At 33.2% G+C, this 23,134-nt stretch overlaps 1 protein-coding gene across 1 annotated transcript; it reads left to right on the forward strand.

The window, feature by feature from the left end:
* The first annotated feature begins 4,842 nt into the window (after window positions 1–4,842).
* Window positions 4,843–19,695, forward strand: LOC145604077 (protein EI24 homolog). Its single transcript, XM_081660041.1, has 11 exons — window positions 4,843–5,125; window positions 5,240–5,305; window positions 6,531–6,681; window positions 7,573–7,625; window positions 9,166–9,297; window positions 9,601–9,664; window positions 9,918–10,003; window positions 10,088–10,170; window positions 11,523–11,599; window positions 13,484–13,599; window positions 19,264–19,695. Exons 1-11 carry the CDS (start codon window positions 5,007–5,009, stop codon window positions 19,328–19,330), a joined length of 1,014 nt encoding a protein of 337 aa, XP_081516167.1. The 5' UTR covers window positions 4,843–5,006; the 3' UTR covers window positions 19,331–19,695.
* Window positions 19,696–23,134: the final 3,439 nt, after the last annotated feature.

Raw genomic sequence — 23,134 nt, forward strand, 5'->3', positions numbered from 1 at the left:
AGAGAACTACTCACAATCCATGGAAATCAAGATCAAAACTAAAATAAACAACAATTTCATCATCATCATATCAATAAAACTAATTCAATCACAAATTCAATTCAAACTTGAACAATCAACAAAACTATTGAAATCATATGCTAAAAATTGCTTTAAAGTAAAAGAAATCCTTACAAACTTGCTTCAATTCAATGGAGAAAATGCTAGAATCATCAATCTTTAATCATCAATCAAGAACTTCTCTCTATACAATCTAGAATTTCTCTCTCTACAAAATGATCTAAAATTCCTATTATAATTCTAAAAATGAACTCTCTCTCTAAAAATAGAATGAAAATCTATATATAGTAAACCCGTACAGGCGCAGCCAACTATAAAGGGGAGCGCGGCCGCGTAAATCTTGGTACAGAACAGAGACCCAGACAGGCGCGCCCGCGCCCGAGAGAGGCGCGCCCGCGCCACCAGGCCGCGCGGCCACGCCATAGTCGCGCACGCCCGCGTGGGAATAGGGCAACCCTCTTCACCATCATGTCGATGCTCCTCGTGCGTTCCACTCAATGCTCTTAATAAACACAGGACCTTGCAGTTTCCAAACTCCAAGATTGTGGGTTCAACACGAGAATTCGTGCCCCCACGGCTTGAAAGCACGACCTAGAGTCTTTAGGAACTTGCACTTCTCCATGCTTGAGCTTCAAATGGAGAACATTAGGCATCCTAATAAATGCCAAACTTGGGAAGGGGCCTCGGGAATCTTTAGATAATGACCTTAACCTGAAAAATGAAAGAAAACAAGCAAATAAAAGAAAAAATAACAAAATAAACCAAGAAATGCATAAAAATAGAAATTCAACTAAGAAAATGCAAAGTAAAGAAATAAAGAGTAAATTTAAGGAAAAGCTAAGGAAAAGAGTTATAGAATAGCATGAAATCCACCCTTAAGAGAACCAAATGAAAGCCATAAATGACACTCATCACTCAAATCCCTCTTGCTACCCATATCTACAATAATAATTATTCATGTCATTCCAAGTACTAAACTCCATTCCTACTTCTAGATGAGGTAATGCAGCTGCCCCTAAACATCTTCCTGATCTCGAACTATACACGTCTGCACTATGTAAACCCAAACTACAGTCGTCGTTCACTTAAAACCCTCCCCGAGAATGCTACGTTCAGCAGGGTCCTTATTTAACTGGGAATGCTACATTCAGCAGGGTCCTTATTCAAGTCAAAACCCTCCCCAACATCAACATCAATATTCAAGTCATCATTCAAATCAAATTGTACACTATCATCACTGTCACTGTCTGAAGAATTAACTGAACTGTAGTTTACATATGTGCTCCCCTCCATAACCTGGTTCACATTATACTCCTACCCAAACCAACAAGAAATTTATCAAAACAAGGTCCATAATTCACATAACCGTGGAATATGCTACTGTTGCTTCTTATTGTTGATCACAATCCTGTTGACTTATGTCTGCTAATTTTAGACTTTTAGGCAATCACCAATGGACAAGATACAATTAACTGTCATCAAGGATTGACTAATAAAAGGTTGTGAGTACAGATTCTAATTGATGAATCCATATAATAATTTTATTAACACAACACAACTACAAGATGAATCAACCATCGCAAAATCAACCACTACCAACATTTACTAAATCAATTCCTCATCAACAACAATATGGTTTAAAGTTAAAGAAATCAAAAGCATAATTCACATAACTACAAGATGAATTACTACAAATCATTTAACACTAATAGATAATCTTTAATCAGTTTATGTTTTCCCCAATTAAGAACTGAACACCACAACTTTCCAAAGTTCATATAATTCACTATTTACTCAACTTTTCAAAATAAAAAATTCAGTTCAATTTGCCAGAATCAACCATCGCAAAATCAACCACTACCAACATTTACTAAATCAATTCCTTAACAAAAACAATATGGTTCAAAGTTAAAGAAATCGAAAGCATTACTTACCTCAGTCATCTCAATTTCTTTGTTCGCCAAATTCTCATAATCCATTTTTCCAACCGCACAACCATTTATTGATTAATTTGTTTAGCTTACTCAAATTGCGGGAATTAATTAGTCGCAAAACTATGGTTTCTCACAAAATCGGGATTTGATCTTTTACAAATACCGCTCCTCGCAACTCTTCAATACTGGTTTGTTCATTTTTCTTGCTTAGCGGCGTCTTCAAAACGAAAGGGGGGAACTCCATTAATTTTTTCCCCAAAATTTTTAGAGGGAAAAATTTGGGGGATTTTTCACCTGCCATGTTGCTGTGAAAATTTGGGGATGACATCTCTAGTACAAAGGAAAAAGGAAGAGGATCCCTTACCGTTGTACTATTTTTTCAGTTATTTTATTTGTTTGTAGTAAAGCTTTTTAATATTTTTTTAATCCTTGCTCGAGTTCAAGTTGGACTCTAGTAGGTAGAGACCAAAAATTTCTAAAAGTTGCATTCCACATATGAGGAAAATCATTCAAATAATTCAAATCAAGTCCAAATATTTTTCTGTCTTAATCAAATCAACATTATTCGAATACGGCCCAAAAGTAGTGTCGATGCTCTCCCATCAAAGAGGCTTTTAGGCTTTTTTCGGGTCGGGTTCATGACTTTAACAAAAAAAAAGCATTTTTTGGCTTTCCCAAACCTGCCATATTTTCAGGTTGGGTCAGCCGGGCTAGTGGGTCTGGCCAATGTTGATCACCTTTACTCAATATGAACAACCTGCTGGACACTCTCGTAGATACACTTTAGATTTTTTTTTTGAAAGACCTTGGAAAATATTTAACAATTGGGTCTAACGACTAAAAACATCTTTCAGTTGAAAACCTTCTCATCCAAAGCCTAGTTTACCTTGAGAAATTCCATGATTATCTTATTGATAAAACAAAAAATCAATAAACCTATACTAAAGGCGAAAATGTCATCCCCGAATTGAAAGCATTTCTTGTACATTTTATCAATGACACTCGTCATTTCCTGATTAAAAATTTTTCCGCGTTTTTTTCCTTTTCCTTTTTAGTTTTTGACAGCATTTTCAATCCAATTATATTTAATTAATTTTTTTTTACATAAATTCTATTTACTAGGAAACTCTTAGTTACAAAAACTAGATAAGCCCCGTGCGATGCACGACATAAAAAAAATTCATTGAAATAAATATATATTTTATATATGTCTCTCATATGAGATAAATTATAAAAACATAATCATTAATTGTCATTTGCAATGATATTTAGATTTTATTTATTTTGAAGAAGAGTAAAAATTGAAGCAAATTATGCATTACGAAGTACTCTTTAATCGAGAGTAATTAATTGTTGAAGCCAGATAGTCATTCATAAATTCATAATATACATATGGAGTAAAATATAATAATTGTCTTTAAAATAATAATTGTAATAATTTAAGGTAAAAAAAATTAAATAAGAATATAGTGTCAGCAATTGATTTAGGCGGGAAAAATTTTAACAACAGCTTGACATGTGTACAATATTAAAAAGTGATGATATCAGTGGTTGTTGTTTTAGTATATTTATAGATAGATACTAACATTGATTGAAAATAATGTATTGGAATATATTCTTTTCCAAAATTATTATAATATTATCGATATCAATTTTTTTTTCTCTAACTTTTATCATTTGATAATAAAATTTACTTTAATTAAAAAAAGAAAAATCATTTTGGTAGCATACTTTGTATTAATCTTAAAATTATACGTAACATTTAAAAGAACAAAATAAGTTTGTTATAATATACTTTGTACACAAACATATATTGGAAAATTATTTAATTATTATAAACATTTATGTGATTATTACTAAAGATAAATTCAAAAAGTTGATTATTGAATACAAATTATCCTAAAGTAAAATAAACTCAACTAAAATTTCATATTATGTCGATCAAAGTGACAAATGTGTATGAGTACGTAGTATATGGGTACTAACCTAAGCTAATATTTTAATTTTCTTATATAAAACCTTAGCTTCTAAGTTTCTATAACTATGTTTATTTATTTAGTTATATAGGAAAATTTGTCAGAAACAACCTTTTAAAGTGTCCATTTTATTTAAAACAACCTTTTAATTTTTTTTTTTTTTTTGCAATTTCAGACCACATTATAAAATTTTTCTATCAAAGACAGCCAAATGTTATTTTCCGGCGTTGACTCTATTTTTCCCGATGTTGACCACGAGTGTGCGAGTCACGTGACCTCCTATATTGCTTAATACACCCCTTTTCCCTCCAATTAACTCCTATTAAAACTCCTACTTCTCTTTCATCCCTCTTTTAGTACGAGTGAATTGGAGGGAAAATTGGTGTATTAAGCAATATACGAGTTCATGTGTGTTGCACACTAGTGATCAACATCAGGAAAAATAGTGTCAACGCTGGAAAGTAGCATTTGGTTGTCTTTAATAAAAAAAACTTTATAATTGGTCTGAAATTGCAAAAAAAAAAAAAAAAAAAATAAAAAATAAAAAAATAAAAGGTTGTTTTAAATAAAGTGGACAATTTAAAAGGTTGTTTCTAACAAATTTTCCATTTATATAATTCAATTCAATAACCTTTACGTTATTTAGTATTGGTATAAACTATTAAATTATTTTGTTATAAATAATTTTTTTGGATAAATTATCGTTGAATTAACATTATTATTTATTTGTTATAAAATTTAATTATGACCATGCAATAAAACCAAAAACATCTTTTTTTTTTTTGTTTTTTTTTTTTGAAAAGACCCAAAACATCTACTTCGGGTAACAATTAGGTGTAAAACATTTGATTAACGAGTTATGTTCCTCGTTTACCCTCTTTTAATCTCTTTATCCCAAACTATAAAAGAGTATTTGGAACTAAACTAAATCAATTTAATTCTTTTTAAAATCAACGCCTTATGTATTAGTGTATTACGAAGTACTTCTACTCTATTTCTCTTTCTCTCTCTTCTCACGCTTCATAGTAAATTAGTAATGGCTAGTCCACCAATTGGAGAAATTACATTAGCAAAGCTAAAGCAAGGATCTCTTCTTTGGTTTCATGGTTTCAAAGAGGCTTGTTGCGTTCATAGAGTTGCTATTCTCTGTTACAGGTTTATTCCTATTTTTATTATTTTTGAAGAAAATTTATGTTTTTAATTTAATTATTAACCTGCTGAATTTTATTTATTTTAGATTGAATTAATTTGATTTGTTTCACTTTGCAGGTCTAAAAGTCTTTTGATTCGAACTAGTCAATGTTTTCTCTTCAATGGATTTATTTTTCTGGGCAGGTAGCAAAAATCATAATCTTTATTTAGTTGTAGTTTAATTTGATTATTGTTTCACTTTTGTTTATATTTATTTTTAATCACATTGTTAGGTAATTAAAAGCTTATAATTTTGTTAAATTTGGAAATTGTTTGGCAATATATTAGTTTTGTACCTAATTAATTGGTTTAATTTTGTCAAAATTTGAAATTATTTGGCAATATATTGATTGGCATATTGATTGTTTACCTAAGTACAAGTATTTATATTCATCCACACAAGATATAATGCAGAACCTTGCTTTCTATTTATTTTCAGTCCACTTTAGGATTGAAGTTAGCATTTTTTTTTTTTTTTTTTCTAAATTATGGTTTTATTTTGATCTTTTGTTTGTATTTTCAATTCCTGGCTGCATATAATATAGTCAGGTTGTTTGAAACTAATTCACAGCAATTTCTATGTTAAGCACATATGTTGTATGCTGTAGATTTCATAAACATAAAATTTTCTTTCCACATCATTTTTTTTATGTGATTTTATCTCGCAAGTGAATCTAGCTACACGAGGAAGATGGACGCAATAATTGTTCTTGTGAGTATATTAGTTTTTGTTATTTGGGGTTGTGTCAAATCAAGGTTAAAGTTAATGAATACATTTTGTAAAAAGTCCTCTTGTTTGGGACACCTTAATTGGTTCTTACCGGGAGAGAACAATTTGTGGGTAATGATGTTGGTGGGTGCTGTTGGTTGGCTCGCCTGTTTTTAACCCCTTTTCATGTCATGTTGATCTGTTTTGGCTAGAATAATTCCACGTCAACTGTGAAAGAAATTGAATTGATTAAAGTTTCTTCCTGTGGTTGTAAAATGACAAAGGATGGTTTTTGGAATGGTTTCATGATCCAAATTTTTAGGATTATTGTGGTTGTTGAGGCCTGTATTATATTTGGCTTTGCGATATGTATGTACCAATACTTGTACATCTACATTTAAATGCATGTATGTGGTTTATGTATCTACCAGTGGTGGAAAATTAATTTTTTTTGATGAGAATAGTGACCTATGATTTTTATCTACCATGCTTGTTTTAAAAGCCTTTTTATCAGTAACTGTTGACTGCAGTCCTTTTGAATTGTCTTTTTCTTATTTGACTGCTTATAGATAATGCTGTTATCATTACCTTCATAGTTGCTAGTCATATTACACTCATGTTGCAGTATTATTGATATATCTTCCATATATGTTGTTGCAGTGTATATATATTGAAAGCATTTCTTGTTCCTATGTTGGAATGGATATTGCCATCTCAATGCCCTCATATTATGTATGATGATGTATGGAGATATGGAGTGATTTTGACTATTTATTCGACAATGCGAAAACTTCTGATTCAACTCATCTATGTGAGTTTTGTTTTCAATTAATTTGTAGTGTTATCCTGTACATTTTTTCTAGTTTCATGGCTAAATAATTTGCTTGAGTAATCAGTTACTGTAGACTTATTGACATCTTATTGTTCAGTCTGTGAATCTTGTCATTTCTTTTCAACTGACATCATGGTATAAATTTGGCTGTTCCTGAATTTATAGATGACTCATATCAAGTCTCTGTAACATAGGATCATGAATTGATGTTGTTATGAATTGATGTTTTCTCCTTGAGATGCTTGGTTTTTTTTTCTTTCCTTTTCCCTTTTATTTATGAGATGTAACATATGATATATCCATGAAAAGTTTGCCATTGTTAGAAAAAGAGAGTCAAGTTTCCTTCAAATCTAATTGCAAAGTTTTAGTTAACAATACACTCTCAAAGACCAGATTGGAGAATAAATACTAAAGTTTGAAAATTATATTAAAAAAAAAAATGCTTGATTGATATCTGAAATGCTCTATATAAGATCATATAATTTATGACTTCTGTTGTGTGTGATTTATATGTCATCATCCTATGCAATGTGATTACATGTTTATTCTATTGGCTGTTTGGAATCTAAAGGGTTATTGGCCATAAATATCCCTGTCCTCATGGAGTCTTTCTTTGCTATCTCCTCATTATGAATTCACCACAGTTGCCTTGGTCTTAGGTAATTTTGTCTTTCTTCCCTGTGACGTTCCTCCTTTGAGTTGTTTTCTATATGTTTTAACTTGATAGTATGTGGAAAATTACTGATTGGCGCATTGCTTATATTTTTTGTGGTTCCTTCTTGAGTGTACTTTTTTCTTGAGAATGAATATTTTGCAGACCTGTTTCAAACAGTTTTGAGTTTGAAAATTTTGTTTGCCTGTTTAATGCAGCTGGTGTGGTTCTATCCATTGTACGTGTCCAGCATTATACTGAGCAATATCTGGTAACTTTTAAATGTATTTGCTTTTATCTTCTGGATTCTTACGCTTAAAGTATAGGAAAAACTGTAAAAATAAAACGACCTTTGGACGGTGTTTCAAAAATAAAATGACCTTTATATTATTCCAAAATAAAACAACTTTGACATAAATCTACTCAAAATAGAACAAAAAATTAGTAACCTGTTTAAAAGGTTATTCCCGAACACATGTCGTACTACAATTGGCTAGGATTATTTTTGCAATTTCTTTTTAAAAAAATTTGATTTTTAATTAAATAAAACAATTTTTTAAAAATCATCTTTCTTTCTTTCTTTTTTTTTTTTTTAAGAATTTTTTTAAAAAATTATCTTTGCTCTCTTCCTCCTTACTGTTGGCCTCTTGCCCACACAACAGACACAACCCACCATAGCCCGACGTCGACCTCCATTAGAGAACCTTCCAATCTTGTAGCCACCTCCCGTCCCCCCTTACCACCGCTCAACCATCCATTGCACCGTAACCCACCTTGTAACCACCCTGAACACCTCGAAACCAACCCCAACCACCCCCTTGAAAGTTGAAACCACCATTAAACCCCACTTTGCACACCTTAAAACCCACCCGCGGCCACCCCTTGGATCACCCGATCCCCTTGAAACCATCCAAAACCACCTCAAATCGATCTTACCCACTCCACACACCCGAAAATAACCCGCAACCCCCAAGTCGTTGAACCCAGGCCACGCGAAAAGGGTGGGGGCTCGGATGCGATTCACCGACATGGACAAGCTAGGGTGAGGTTTGGTTGGGTTTGCGGTTTGCTGACGGCGACAGGGGTGCGTATAGGTGGGAATTCGCAAGCAGGGGGCTAAGGCATGGCAGTGGGATTTTTTTTTTTTTTTTTTCATTATTAGAATTAAAATTAATTTATGTAATAAAAGCCAAAAAAAAAAAAAATTACCAATCGTATTGTGATGCGTGTCACAATAACCTACTAAATAGGGTTCCATTCGGTCATGTTCTATTTTGAGCAGATGTATATCAAAGGTCGTTTTATTTTAGAATAATGAAAAGGTCGTTTTATTTTTGAAAGACTGTCTAAAGGTCGTTTTATTTTTGACAATTTTTCCTAAGTATATTGTAGTATCATAGACAAATGAATCTAGTCTATTTTCTAAAAGTTGCATAAGTAAAAAAACTAGAAGCTTTTTGCATTTATGAATTAAATAAATCTTTTCCCACAACACATTGCTTTTCAATGAAAATAAAGGCAATCACAGTTGTCGTGTTTTTCCACTAAGATGAATATGCAACAACCCTTTTTTATTAATTCTCATCCTGGCACTATATTTTTTGTTTATCCCCCTATATTTTCGTAAGCTCTTGATCCTGGCACTATATTTTTTGTTTATCCCCCTATATTTTCGTAAGCTCTTGAATTGACTGTAGTAAATGCAAAAGGTTTAAACATTGGAACTGTTAAAGAAAGCTCTCTTGTCTTTTTTCACAAGTCTTCAAGTTTTATTCATAATTTTAAGGTTGTTTAACCTTCTGTTTGTATAGGTACAATGATATAGCTAAGCATGGGTTTATTGCTATGGGGAAACATAAGCCTTCAACAGCACCGATGGCAGGTGAAAAAGAGGCATCAATTGCACAAATTCCTGGTTCAGATAAATCTGCTGGTCTTGGAGGGTAAATCTCAAATGTGATTGCTACTATCTTTTGAATATACACTTAATCTGTTTTTATAAAATATAACCTCTCTAAGTGACTGTCCTACTTATACAAGACATAATGCTGAGTAACTTTGGTGCTATCTCCATTAGGGATAGTTGTCATCAGACTTGATTGCTACTATTTGCCCAATTTTTAGCGTGATTGATTTTGTACATTAATCTTATTATCAATTTGTTGGTTGGAACCGTATTTTTAATGCCGGAATCATTTTACATTAAAATCCGTATGATTGAATGTTTTCTCACTATCTACTTCTAGGATCATGATCGGAATAGGAGAGCAAGTCTACTCAATTCTTCTCCTGAGCTTCTTCTTCCTAGAGGTGAGACTACTTCTGATGTTTTTTGTATGTATTTTTTGTCACAGGCATGTAAACTAGTCATCATTATCAGTGAATGTTGGCCTCTGCACATACTATGGTGAAGAAATGAGCTGCTTTTCTCTACCCTCCACGGCTCTAACCCTTTTCCTCTCAATGTTTTTTTTTTTTAAAAAAAAAAAAAAATTAAAAAAAAAAATTTAATTAAAAGAAGCTGGTTTGATCCTACCTTGACTGTTCATGGTGACATATGCAGGTTTTTGCCACTGGTTTCATACCATATGCTGGGAAAGCACTCAATTTCTTGCTACTCTCCTGGATGTATGCTTACTACTGTTTTGAGTACGTCCTCTTGTTTTTTATTCTATGTACTCTATTGTATTTGCATCTGTTTGATTTTGAATATCTATGATGCTGCTCTATCAGGTACAAATGGAATCTTTCAGGAGTTACACTTGATCGAAGGCTGGACTTCTTTGAGTCCAATTGGGCATTTTTTGCTGGTTTTGGTATGCATGAACAAACAATTATTAAGTGATTGATAAATCCCATGATTGTTGATTCATATTTCTGTAACTTTTGAGTCAATTTAAAGTCAAATCTTAATATTCACCATTATGTTGGGTTCAACCCTTGTTAGTAAATTCGAGTTTCTGGATAGTAAGTGATATAAGTTCTTTTATTGAGCTATGAAGAACTTAATGTTTTCCTTTTGCTTGAAATTATATATTTTCATGATAATTCCCGATTGACAAATATGCTTTGTAATTTAAGTACAAGGAAATCAAATGTATTAATTTAAATTTAACTATTTCTTTCACTGTCATTTTGGCCATATGCATAGAAGGCACATCTTGAAGTACAAATGTACTTTAAAGTTGATTTAAGAAGTACAAATGTACTTTAAAGTTGATTTAAGAAGTACAAATGTACTTTAAAGTTGATTTGGTTTTGATACAAGTAAACTAATGTAAATGTAGTTAATTAGGAAATAGGACAAAGTAACTCTATTCTAGACACGTTGAAAGTTCAATAGCTTAATAGGTCTTATACATACAAGTATGTGGACCAATGGTGTATCCAGGATTTTGATATAAGATATGCACAATTATATACTCCGTACTTTGATAAGTAACAATGATTTAAACCTGGTTTGATAAGCTTATTTATTCATTTATGACCTCTTGTAGTCCCATTTATAGGCTGGTGCTATTGTGTTATCTTTATAACTTTTGACAATTTATAGTGAGAAAAAAAATCAAGATTATGTCATAATATGAAACATTTTGGGAAAAAAAAAAGTATTCAAAATATTGTTTAGCTGACAATGTAAGAACACTAGACCCACATTAATATGATATAGCTCTATTGTATATTCAAAATACTACCTTTATAATCTTGCATATTCAAAAGTATTCAAAATACTACCTTTATAATCTTGCATCAAGTTGCCTCAAATAGTTTTTATTGAAGCATTGAGTAGTGCACACCCTTGGTTTGTTGTGGATCTGCCTCTGATGTGGACCAATGAGCTCAAGATCCATTTCGGTTTCAGGGTATTTTTTTTGTTTTAATTTTTTATTTTATTTTATATTTTTCTACTTTTTCATTTTCAAATGATATGGTTATGTTCTTTGAAATGAACTTAAAAGATGAGTCCTTATAAAAGCTTTCCAAAATGATGTATTATGTGGACTTGCTAAATTATTAAATATCATTGAGCGGATTGAGGAGGTAAATATATAGATTAAGAATCTATCTATAATCTTAAAATTTCAAGAAAATACATGGGTCTGAGTCAATGAGATAAGAACAAGATTCTTAGTTTGTCTTTTTCTTAAGATTTGGGGCATGATTTCAGGAAGTCCATGTGTGCTGGCAATTTTCTTTTTCCCTCCTCTGGAGAGCTATGCTGTCATGGCCACTCTTTTTCCTCTGGTATGTTAGCTCTGCATTTTCTTATATCGATATATGGATTCCTCTTCTTGATTTTAGAAAATCCTTATGGGCATTATGGACATTTTGTTCTGTAGGTTGTTTTACTAATGGCTGCCTAGTTATTGGTCAGTGAATCCATTTTGATTTCCCTCTTTGTGGCATAGATGGATTCAATGCAAAGATCTCTGGATTCTTTAACTTCTAGGGATCAATTATTGAATAATGATTGCATAAGAGGGACTCTAATGGTTACCTTGTGTTATGGCAATTTTCCTCTAATTGTGAAATTATAATGAAATGCATTCTGCTGGTAAAAGTGTTTTATCTCTGTAGAAGTCAAAAACCTGCTTTGGATACACTGGTACCTAAGAAACTAACTGATATTATATATTTAAATTAATTTAGTATAGCATAATCCCCAAAGCGACATATATGATCAGTTTTCCATCCTATGACATAGGGCTGACAAAAACTGACCCGACCTGATAACCCGACCCGAATCTGACCTGAAAATAGCGGGTTAGGGTTGAGTTTTTCAACCCGATTAATTAAATGGGTTGACACGAACCCGACCTGAAATTAAATGGGTTAGGTTTAGGTTGAGAATTTCAACCAGAAAACGACATGTGTAACCCGAAAAAAAAATTATTGGATCAAAATACATGGTAACAGTAACATTTTTGCGTGAAACTAGTTTATAAGCTACAAGCCCAACTAAGTGAGCCCAATATTAACCCTAACTATATATAACATTTTCAATCTCATTTCCTCACATTCTCAAAGATAGCCGCTTCACTCTCACTCTAAGTTTCTCACACTCTCTCTCCCCTTCATAAATCTCTTTGTTGCGTACTCCTCTAGAGGCAAGAGTCAAGAGTCAATAGCAGATCTCCTTAAGTCCTCAAATGGATCAGCTCCATAGCTTCGAGTTTGACAATCCCAAATAAATAGCTCGAACTAAAGTGACTACTTATAATCTATTCTTTCTCCCTGTCTTCTTCTAAGTTTTGTTAAGCTATTGATTTTGTAAATTTACTTGCTTGTAATTTCAACTTAGTTATAATTATTGTTGGTTTTTAATTCGATTGTTGTTATTTTCATGCAAATAAATTGTTCAAACTAGTATACAAGTATAAATTATTGTTCTATTGTTCTATTTTTTTATTTTTTTTTTCTATTTTTCGTTTGTTTAACTCATATTTTCTGGGCTTATGAGCAATTTCATGCATATGCCATATTAAATTGGTACTTAGATTGTGGATTATAGCTTTGAAATTTGGAAAAAAGTAGGTTGTTCAAGTTGTATTTAGGTAAAGAAAACAGATTTAGACAAAAAAAAAATCAGGTCATAATGTTATTTTCGGGTTGACCCGAACCCGAAAATATCAGGTTCAGGTTGGGATTTTCAACCCGAAAAGTTAAATGGATCAGGTTCGGGTTGGGAGGTTTCTGACCCAAAAATAGGTGACCTGAACACGAACCCGACCTGATCCGATTGCCAGCCCTACTATGACATGTATCTGTTTTACCTAGCAAGCATTGTCTTGAATTGTTTTCTCTTCTCTTGAACAAGTGAGTGTCAGGATATATTTGGTTGGTAAATATTAGATGAGATTTGGAAAGAGAAGAAAATCATTCATACCGTGTTAAATGGTGTTCATGCATTTGCACAAGGGTTTAACGTTCTCAGTCACTTAAGTTGTTGGAATTCTAAAATTGATGAAAGTAGTTATATTGTTGTTCTTTCTCTCTTTGATTGGAATTTTAGGTTAGGAAAACATGGTATATCCTTCAGACCTTCGGTGGACTTGGTTGTTACCATTTATATCATAGTAATTAAAGTTTTCTCCAATTATATCTGATGCTCTCAATCTCTTCTTGAAGTTTGTTTTGACAGCAACAGGTTCAGATGCTGATAATCTAGTATCTTCACCAAGGAAGCAGTGGCTTGGCATAGGATTAGGAAGGGTTCCTATATTTTGTGGCGCTGATACTGTCTCGTAAGTATTCCATTTCTTTTCTCAATTAAAAGCTTTGATTCTTTTAACAATCTACAAGGCATAAATATGTAGTTGGTACTGAGAATTTAATATGTGCCTAGCCACAAGAGAGTATGAATACCTTGTTTACAATGGGCTTGTTCTTGATATTGTGCAACTTTAGTGGGTTGACATCTCAACAATGAGAAGATTTTTATGAATTATCTTAGTATTCAGTTTGTCACCATATCAGCTCTATGCCACTTTCTACTTTGATAGTCGTAAGTATTTTTGCTACATTGTAATCGGAAAAATATGGTGACAAGCTGAGCAGAGCTTTGGTCAATCCAAACTTGAGATTTAGCCAAGCTTGAAATTGTGGAGCTCAGACTTTTCAGGCTCGGCTCGACTTCTTTACCAAGCTTGAATGTGTCGAGTTATGAGCTTTAACCAAGAAATTGCCTTTCATGCTACAATGTCTCATCATTACTTTTTGTAATGATTAGGTCTGAATGCCTAAGTGTCTAAATGTTATTCACATAAAAGGAAAAAAAAAAAAATAGAATGCTTACTCATCCAATCACAATGGAATTTTTGTGATTTTGCTTATCAAGGCCATACATATATTTCCTTGCTTGTTATGTGCACAACAGCTAGGTATTAACACTTAAAGTTCTGATACATTAAGATTCTCATAGGTATTTGTTGAATTTGTTAAGTAACTTCTAAAACATAACTAGTTTCCTATATTTTATTTAAACTAGTTATTTTAACCCTCATCACGAACTTCTTGACCCAATCATAGTTTGCTTAGGGAGCTTTTGGCTCAAAAAAATTAGAATGGAATGGATTGGGGACTTATACCAAGGAGGTATGGATTGAGAACCTCATACATATGTCAAAGTGTTTAATTAATCCTTGATTGAATTGGTGTCTTGTTTATTCTGTTTGGTTCACTCTAGGTATGGAATCAAAATTTCAAGAAGAATTGTAATATTGTACGAAGTATTTTTTTTAATAATAATTTATCTATCTTTACCTTTAATTAAAATGTAACAAATTCATGTATCTTCAGAATTAAAACAATCAATGATATCAACCAAGACCCAAATTAAGAAAATAAAAAGCAATCAAAATTCCATTTAATCCTGTACAATAAATGGGTAGTTTTTTTTTATAAGCTACTGAGAGAGAGAGAGAGAGAGAGAGAGAGAGAGAATAGGGTTTGATTCTTGGGGGTATGGAGTTATAATTTTACAGGGGTAAGATTTAGGTTCCTTGGATTTGAGCTCAGTTGAGTTTCTCACAAGTAGGCTAGAGCTGCTAGACTCATTAATACTCCTCATAAGAAGAACAAAACACCCGCTAAAGCAAGCAAAAAGGAAAAAAAAAATCAATTATGTTTAGGATAATAATATACATTGCAGAAAGCCACATTAGTTTGAGAGAAATGAGTAGATAGGGAAACCATCTTGTCCCATAAACAAAGCCGGAGCAGACGCCTGACCATGATAATCCTATCATTTCTTTTCCAGCCAATTAGCACATACAATAACAGATATTACAACACCCATTTTGCCTCTGAAACTTTGAACTAAACTGGATAATACATAACACATGATGAAACAAAGCCTTGTTTGGCCTCTGAACACATAGATGTTCACCACTCTCAAGTATGTACTCTCTCTACATTCGCTGTCCATACAGATGCTTTCACTTGTCTGGGGACTATAGCCTTCTAAATAATGGCATAAAGGGGGGAAGTTGTAAAATAGTAACAAGTAAGAAACCTGAAGAGTTCATCAGACAACATATTTAAACAAGCAATTAACTACTTACGATAGATGCATACCCAAAGGATACTCAACAAGTTAGCCCGGTGTACTCCCCTAAAATGACAATTCCTGATATTTAACCCCCCCTCTTCTTCCTTCATCCTCTCACTTTCAAATATGGAAGAAATTCAAGAAAATACAAGGCCATAGCTATTACGAGCGTCATATGCTTCATTGCTTCCTTAGAGCTAATCGTTGTTTCATTCATTTAGCTTTCTCAAGATATCTCCCTTGAGACTATCCCTTATTGAAGCTCATGTTATGGGGCAATTCTTGGTGATGGATCTAGATATGAATAAACTAATCTTTGGCACTGTTTGGTTTGTATAGGGTAAAGGGAATGAAATCAAGAAAAGGATAAAGAGGGAAAGGAAATCAAAACCCTTTAATATTGTTTGGGGTATTTGGTCATTCACCTCCGTTTTTCCATCATCATTGCACCACCACCTTCTCCCTTATTCTTTTGGTGGTGCCGCCACTCTTTGTTGTTGCTACCTCCTTGCCCTCACCCTTTAGTGCTTCATACCCGCCCCTTGCCGCCACCCTTTTTCTCTCCTTTTTCTCTTTTTGCTTCGTCACCATCATTGAAGCTTGAGGCTTTAATAGTCAAAATGTGACCATAAAAACTCTAAATCTAGAGTTTGTGGTTGAATTTGACATCTAATTCCATTATTGATGAAGAAAAGGTAATAATTTCCCATTTTAATGTTTTTTTTTTTCCAAATATTTAGTGTTGTGTGGTTGGGAGTGGGTATCAAGGTAGTGGATTTTTCCTAGTGAGTGGGTGTGGGGTAGGTTTTGAAAGGGCAGGGTGTAGTATCACTGACGGTGAATCTGGTTTTTGGGTGGTCAGGAAGGGTGGTTGCAAGGTGTGAGAAGGTGGGTTTAAGTGTTTGGGGTGTGGTTTTATTGTGCTTTGATTAGTTATGGGTGATGATGGTAGGGTGGTAGTGGTGGTGGTGGGGCAGAGCCAATTGTGGTGATGGTGACAGTTGAACAGTTGTTGTAGTTCGTGCTGATAGGGAAGTGGTTGGTGGTGGTAAAAGGGTTGTATGGTTTTTGGGTGGGTTAAGAAAGGGAATGGAAAGGCTAAGGTAAATGCTTAGGATTATTGTGACTTAATCAATAGTTGAGAGTATTTTGAGATGGTTGATGATTGGTAGGGTTATTATTATTTTTTCCATCTTATTATGAGGGGAATCACACCCCTAACTTAATCATTATAGCCTTTACTAGTTATCGTCAAGCCCCTAACTTGGATGCCATATCCAAACCATCAATAAAGGGTGATTTGTGATTGAGTCTTGAGAATAACATTTTAATTGGATTTTTTTCTGAGCTCATTAATATTACTCCTATTAACTACTTTAAAAAAGAATGAAAGTTAGCTTAATATAAACCTTTATTTATTTATTTTTTTTTTATTTTTTTTGAGGGGGAGCTTAATATAAACCTAGCTATTTGCAGTTTGTGCAAAATAATATGACTTCAGTTATTTGCTATCAGCAGTATTACCTTTTGTAATATATGTGCAAATTGGTAAGTTGGCTACCGGAGAAGGTATTTTGAGGAATATTCCATCCTTATTCATTATTATATTATTTTATTTTCCTTTTTTTAAAATAAATATTACTTTTGTTTTTCAAAATATATATTAGTTAATAATTTTCTTACTACCCAAATCAATAATGTCATACTACTTTGTTACGTGGCTAGTTAAATCCCCTTCTCCTTTTTCTTTTTGTGTTGTTCTGAATATACGTGAACTAAGCCCCCCCATTATCAATTGTAGAGTTTTATTTAGGTGAAAATGTGTCAATAGGATTCCTTACCTTATCATGGGTTACATTTGTAGTGCTTAATGGAATTCTTAAGCATTAGAAAGATTTTTTTTTTTAATTTTTATTTATTTATTTTTTTACACCAGCTTTAGAAAAAATATATTCCAATATGTTTATTAAAAAGCATGTGTTACTAACAAAATTATTAACATCAGTAAATGTGCTGTATAGTGAAGTTCTATAAATAAATAAAAATAAATAAATTTCTACTATCACACAAAAGTAAATAGAGCATTTAATAAGTTAAACCCCATGCATTGTACGGATGTTGAATAATTATAAAAACAATGTAATTATATAAAACATAATGAATTGATTCACGCGGTAGGCCGGTATTAAAACGCATGAAGTATATTAAAACGATAAAAACATGTGAGAAAAAATATTTAAATATGTTATACTTATAATGTGCAAGTGTCCCTTTAGATTCGTTTCTAGTAGTATGTAATTGATTGCATTATTATATTGATATAATTTGTTTCAAAAATTGTTTTCAATATAACTAGTATCCTCCTACTTAGCTTGAAAAACTGTAGAACTAAAAGAGGATACAAGAAAACTTTATGATGAAAAACAAAGGGGTGGGGCATTATTAATTTAGGTAGTAAGGAAAATAATAACATAACTAGTTATTTGCCCGAGCACGCTCGGATGTTCATAGGAAAAAATTATATTTATATATTAAATAATATTATAAGTTTGTATTTGTTTATAAATTGTGTATATTTTTAAAATTTTATTTATTTAAATTTGTTGTTATTGTTCTATTATTAAGGCTGTATATTCTTTTTTTTTTTTTTTTTTTTTTTTTTTTTTTTTTTTTTTTGGAAATAAGGTTGTATATTCAATTTGTTTTTATTAATTATCTTTTTATTTTCAAAGGAAAATAATAATAAAATAAAAAGTTTTTGGCGGGAATTTTTTTAATGTAAACGTGACATGTGTACTTCTAGAATATTCTTGGTGATTATTTTAGTATTTAGTATTGATATGTATCTTGCAAAAAAAAAAAAAGTAATATTCAATATAAAAAAAATAAAAAAAAAATATAGAAAATGAAGTAGGAAATGGAGAAGAGAGGTTTTGCGGTGATGCGGCGGTAAATGGAAATGGAAGTGGACCCATAGACGGAAAATCCACCGGAATTTTTAAAAAGGTAGGAATTTGAGTAATTTTTTTAATTTAAGTGGTGGTAAAATAAAATAAAAAAATTAACGGGTGGTAATTTACAAATTTTCCTAATAAAAATTCTGAATCTTCAACTTAGGCAAATTTTTTTGTACAATTTGTTGGTGCTCAGTTTGGTTTGAGTTTGCCACCTATTTTTAGAGTTGTATTTGGTTATAGTCATTTCAGTAATTCAGTTTAACGCTGCAACTGTCTCTAAGTGACTTCGACTTTAGGTCACTTCAGGTCTAGCTAATATCAGGGTAGTTTCAGCCAAGTGTAATTTTCTTAAAATTTCAATTCACGTTTATGTTTTTATTCTTGGGCTTGGGTCATGTTTTAGCTTCATCCTTTATATGCCTTGCTCCTCATGATGTTATGCTGTCTTATTATTTCGCCTCAAGTAGCCGTGTTGGGTAATTAAAACTGAAACATGGGTATCATTTCGCCTCAGCATCATCCTCCTCCTCTTTCCTCCCTCCTTACTTCACCCATGGCTACTCACTAGTCACTACTACCTTTTCTCACTTTTCATTTCTTTCTTCTACCCAATGCATTCTATGATTCTCCCCATCTCTTGACTCTCCCAACTTTTAACGTGGATTGAGATACTAAATCTGATGTCTAGTAAAAGTGTCAGACTTCTTACTGTGGTTCAGTTGCACTGTTTGATCTTGAAGAGTAAAAATGCTGAAATAGTTAGCTACTTGTTGAATTGGAGTGTTTGCATGAATTAAAGTCATGGTTAAAAATCTATTTTATCTTTTTCACAGTACTGAAGAATCTGTTATATGAATCATTTCATCTTTGCCACTCGCAACTTACGTGCTCTGTATTTGTAGGATGAAGGTCTTGTCTTTCCTCCCTTTGAGATCGCAGGAGCTGAACCAAGGAAAGAAGGCACTTTAAGAAATTCTTAACAATTAATGAAAATCTCAAGTGAGTCTATTACAAAAGTGTCATTCTGGAGGAATCAAGTGCTCGTGCTCATTCTTTTGTCTTCCTCTTACTTTACATAGTTTGAGGATATTTTATTCATTTTTTCGCTCTTCTAACATTTTTTTTTTCTAATGTCAATTTGTAATGTTCCTTTGTAATCAGGGGAAGATCATCAATTTCTTTTTTCTCTCTTATCAAAATTGTACATATAACAACTTATATACAAATAATACAATGTATAGAGCTTTAAGAACTAGTGTGCAACTTGGGTGATAACAACTTTTGTACAATATAATGATGTATATACTATACGATATGAGTTCTTGCTTTCTTAATATGTACTACTTCTTTTTTTATTAGTTGACTCGTTTTGACTTTAGCACTATACACACACTCTCATTTGACCGTGTTTTGTGATTTTAACTTTATGAAAAATATACTCCCTCTGTTTTTAAATACTTGCTCTATTTCTCTATGCGCGGAGTTTTAGGAGAAATTAGAGAAAGTAATAAAATATGTAGGTAATGGGGTTGGTGGAAGAATAAAAAATGGTAAAAAGCAAAAATAGTGGAGAAATTGGAGGAGAGAGAATATGAAATTAATAAAATATGATATTTGTTGGGTCCACTAGGTGAGAGAAATGAATTAAATACTGTATAAACTTTTCAAATAAAGAAATGGAGCAAGTATTTAAAAACGGCTGAAAAGGAAAGTGGAGCAAGTATTTAAAAACGGAGGGAGTAGTCATGAGGGGTCTTGTTACATTCGTCACGATATATATTTTCAAAATATCAACTTTTTTTAATTTTTAAATATCTTTTCGAATTCCAAGATCAGGTGTCTCTATTTTCGAGAGTAATAAATGATGTAATGATTGAACGTGCCCCAAAAATTGGGGGTAATCTCCCTATTTATATCTAGAATTGTGTGCCCTAGTCCTAGGTTTTAGTGACTTAAAAATGTGGGTCGTGCTGTTTTTCTGGCCGTCTCGGGAATTGGGCCTTGATGGCAGCCATTTCTGAGGAAGTCCAAATGAAGCGTTGTTATGCATAAGAAAATGCATAGCAAGCATATGGGAGCCGTTTTGAAGGGAAAAAAATAGAATAGGTCCCACGCTACAGTATCAAGGCAGCACTTTACTCTAAAATAAAGGTAAATACTTGTATTGGAGGAAAGTATAAGCAATTGTATTATATATGTACCTTTTCCTCCCTTTTTATTTATTTTTTTTATTTTCCCTTAATTTTACCTTCTCTTTTTCCCCTTTTACATGTTACCCTTTTTCATTTTACATTCTTTGTTCTAGAATCTCTATCTTGTTGTTGAAGCTCCATTACCAACATCTATGAAGACGAATTAATCTGTGAAAATGGCGAGGAAGATGTTGGTGATGGAGGATTTGTTGTTAACAAACGATGACGAAGATGATGGTGGTCGTGATACCGGTGTGTTGTTCAATTGCGACATAGCTGTCATTGAACCTGCCATTGAAGACCCCGAAGACCCACATAAAACCCGCGAGCAAGAAGATGAGGACGATCAGTGTTTTGTTAGCCCTTGAAGCCTTGTTGAAGGAGGTAATATGTTAACTAATTTTAATTGAGCACATTTAATGTGGGTTGTGAATGGGTAATCTTTACTTCGGTTTAGGTTGAATATGTAGAGAGAGAGAGAGAGAGAGAGAGAGAGAGAGAGAGAGCATTGCCCATCTAGGGGGCGTTTGGTTCGCAAACTGGTATAGGGTTGGAATCAGGAATGAAACCACAGGGGTATGGGTTTGGAACTTGATTCTTAATACCATATGTTTGGTATGATTATAAAATGCAATGTTTTTCTTTTATTTAATGCCTAAATGTATGGGAATGAGCCAAACCCACCTCCCCCCACCAAGGTTTCTAAACCCCGTACCTTGGGGGTTTGAGGTATGGGTTTAAAACTCATAAAATCATAAAACAAACATAAGGTATGGGTTTAAATCTTTCTAAGTCCATACCTTATACCTTAGTTATGTGAACCAAACACCTCCTTAATGGTTTAGCATATTATTTTGCATAGTTTATATAGTTGTTGTTGTTGTTGGTGGTGGTGGGTCTTGTGTGTTCTTGCTTTTCAGTGTCTTGTGTCCCGTTGGTGTTTAGTGTACAATGTCAATGGTGGGTCTGCTTTTAGTCCTAAGATTTATGCTTGTGTTGTTGCTGTTGGAGTTGCTTTATTTAATGCCCACTGTTTAATTTAGTTAAGTTAAGGTACTTTATTTTGGTGTTGCTGTTGGAGTTGATTTGTTTAATGCCCACCACTGTTTAATTTAGTTAAGTATGGTACTTTATTTTTGAATTAGTTAGGTTGTGGGTTAACTATGTGATATTAATTGAATTTTTGTGGAAAAAGGTGATTGTTGGAGAGACAAAACTCGAACGGAAGGAAAGAGTAGTGTGGCTATAAGTATTAAAGTTGAACAGTGTGCAAATGTTGAGGTATCTCTTCCTCCCCCCGCTGTTGGAATGGTATTTGATAGTTGGCAAAAAGTAGACATATACTTTAGGAGTTTTGGAAAGCAAGAAGGGTTTGGGGTTGTCCGTTCTAGTAGGGCGACAAGAGGTAGAGGTGCAAATGCGAAGGAAAAGCGCAATATGACTTGGACTTGTGAATGTTTTGGTTTTCCCGGTAGGAGGAGTAAGAAGTCCGGGTGTACCTTTATCTCAGACTCACAAATAAGTGAAAAGGTTTGTGTGAAACGGAAGACAAAAAAGTTAGCTTCCCTGTTAAGGTGTATGCCAGGGTTAACGATGTTGGTGATTGGATAATTGAGTAGGCAGTGGTAGAGCATGATGGTCATCAGCCTACACCAGGGAAGTCCAAAAATATTACCAAGTTTAGGCAAAAGTTCCTTATGGACAATCCTCACTTTGTTGAAAAACTGTTAAATGATCGAAATGCGGGTGTTCCTGTGGCTACCATATATAATTGTATGGCTCGGCAAAGGAATGGGAAGGAAGAGATGCAATTTACCCAAAATGATTTGCATGCCATAGTTGCACTGAAAAGAAAAGTTGTGTTTGAGAAAGATGATGCGAAGATGATGTTTGATTACTTCAAAAGGATGACATATGATAACTCAAGATTTTATCATACTAATCGTGTAGATGAGTTAGGTAGGCTCATTGATGCTAGGAGCCGGGTTGCCTACGAGGAGTTTGGAGGTGCCATTTGTTTTGATTCGACTTATTTAACCAATGAGTATAAGCTACCCTTTTGTAATTTTGTGGGTGTGAATCATCACGGTCAAACGATATTATTTGGATGTGCATTAGTTTCTCGAGAAACCACAAAAACATTTGAGTGGATATTTTCTAATTGGTTTGTTGGGGTTTGGTGAGTCCGACTCACCGCGGAAACAAACCCAAAAAAGACCGCACTCGCAATAAATAAAACAATAAACATAATTAAATTAATCACAAGATTAAGATAAAACGATTACCTTTGGAGCGTGCTTCGCCCGACCGGAAGGGGCTCTTACTTCGAAAGCAAGCCTCGAAATTACGACGGCCTCCAACGATAGTCCACCCACAACTCGACCACCGAAAACGGTCCAATGCCTTGGGGTTAGCAAGGCCCGACCAAAACCCGAGTAATTAATGTGTTCAAAGGTTTTCACAATGGTGATGCCTTTTTCAACTCTTACTCAAGTTCTCTTCCCAATGCCCCAAGTTGGGTATTTATAGGGAAATGCATGAGTGTGAAAAGCTCTCCCATCAATGTGGGAGAATTTGATTT

The sequence above is a fragment of the Chenopodium album genome, chromosome 1 (assembly GCF_948465745.1).
Source record: "Chenopodium album chromosome 1, dcCheAlbu1.1, whole genome shotgun sequence".
Taxonomy (NCBI): domain Eukaryota; kingdom Viridiplantae; phylum Streptophyta; class Magnoliopsida; order Caryophyllales; family Amaranthaceae; genus Chenopodium; species Chenopodium album.

Coding starts and splice junctions, on each gene's coding strand:
- LOC145604077 (XM_081660041.1), top strand. CDS start 5,007: ATGGCTAGTCCACCAATTGGAGAAATTACATTAGCAAAGCTAAAGCAA. Junction 10,171..11,522: donor GGCATTTTTTGCTGGTTTTG/GTATGCATGAAC, acceptor GCATGATTTCAG/GAAGTCCATGTGTGCTGGCA. Junction 13,600..19,263: donor TGTGGCGCTGATACTGTCTC/GTAAGTATTCCA, acceptor CTGTATTTGTAG/GATGAAGGTCTTGTCTTTCC.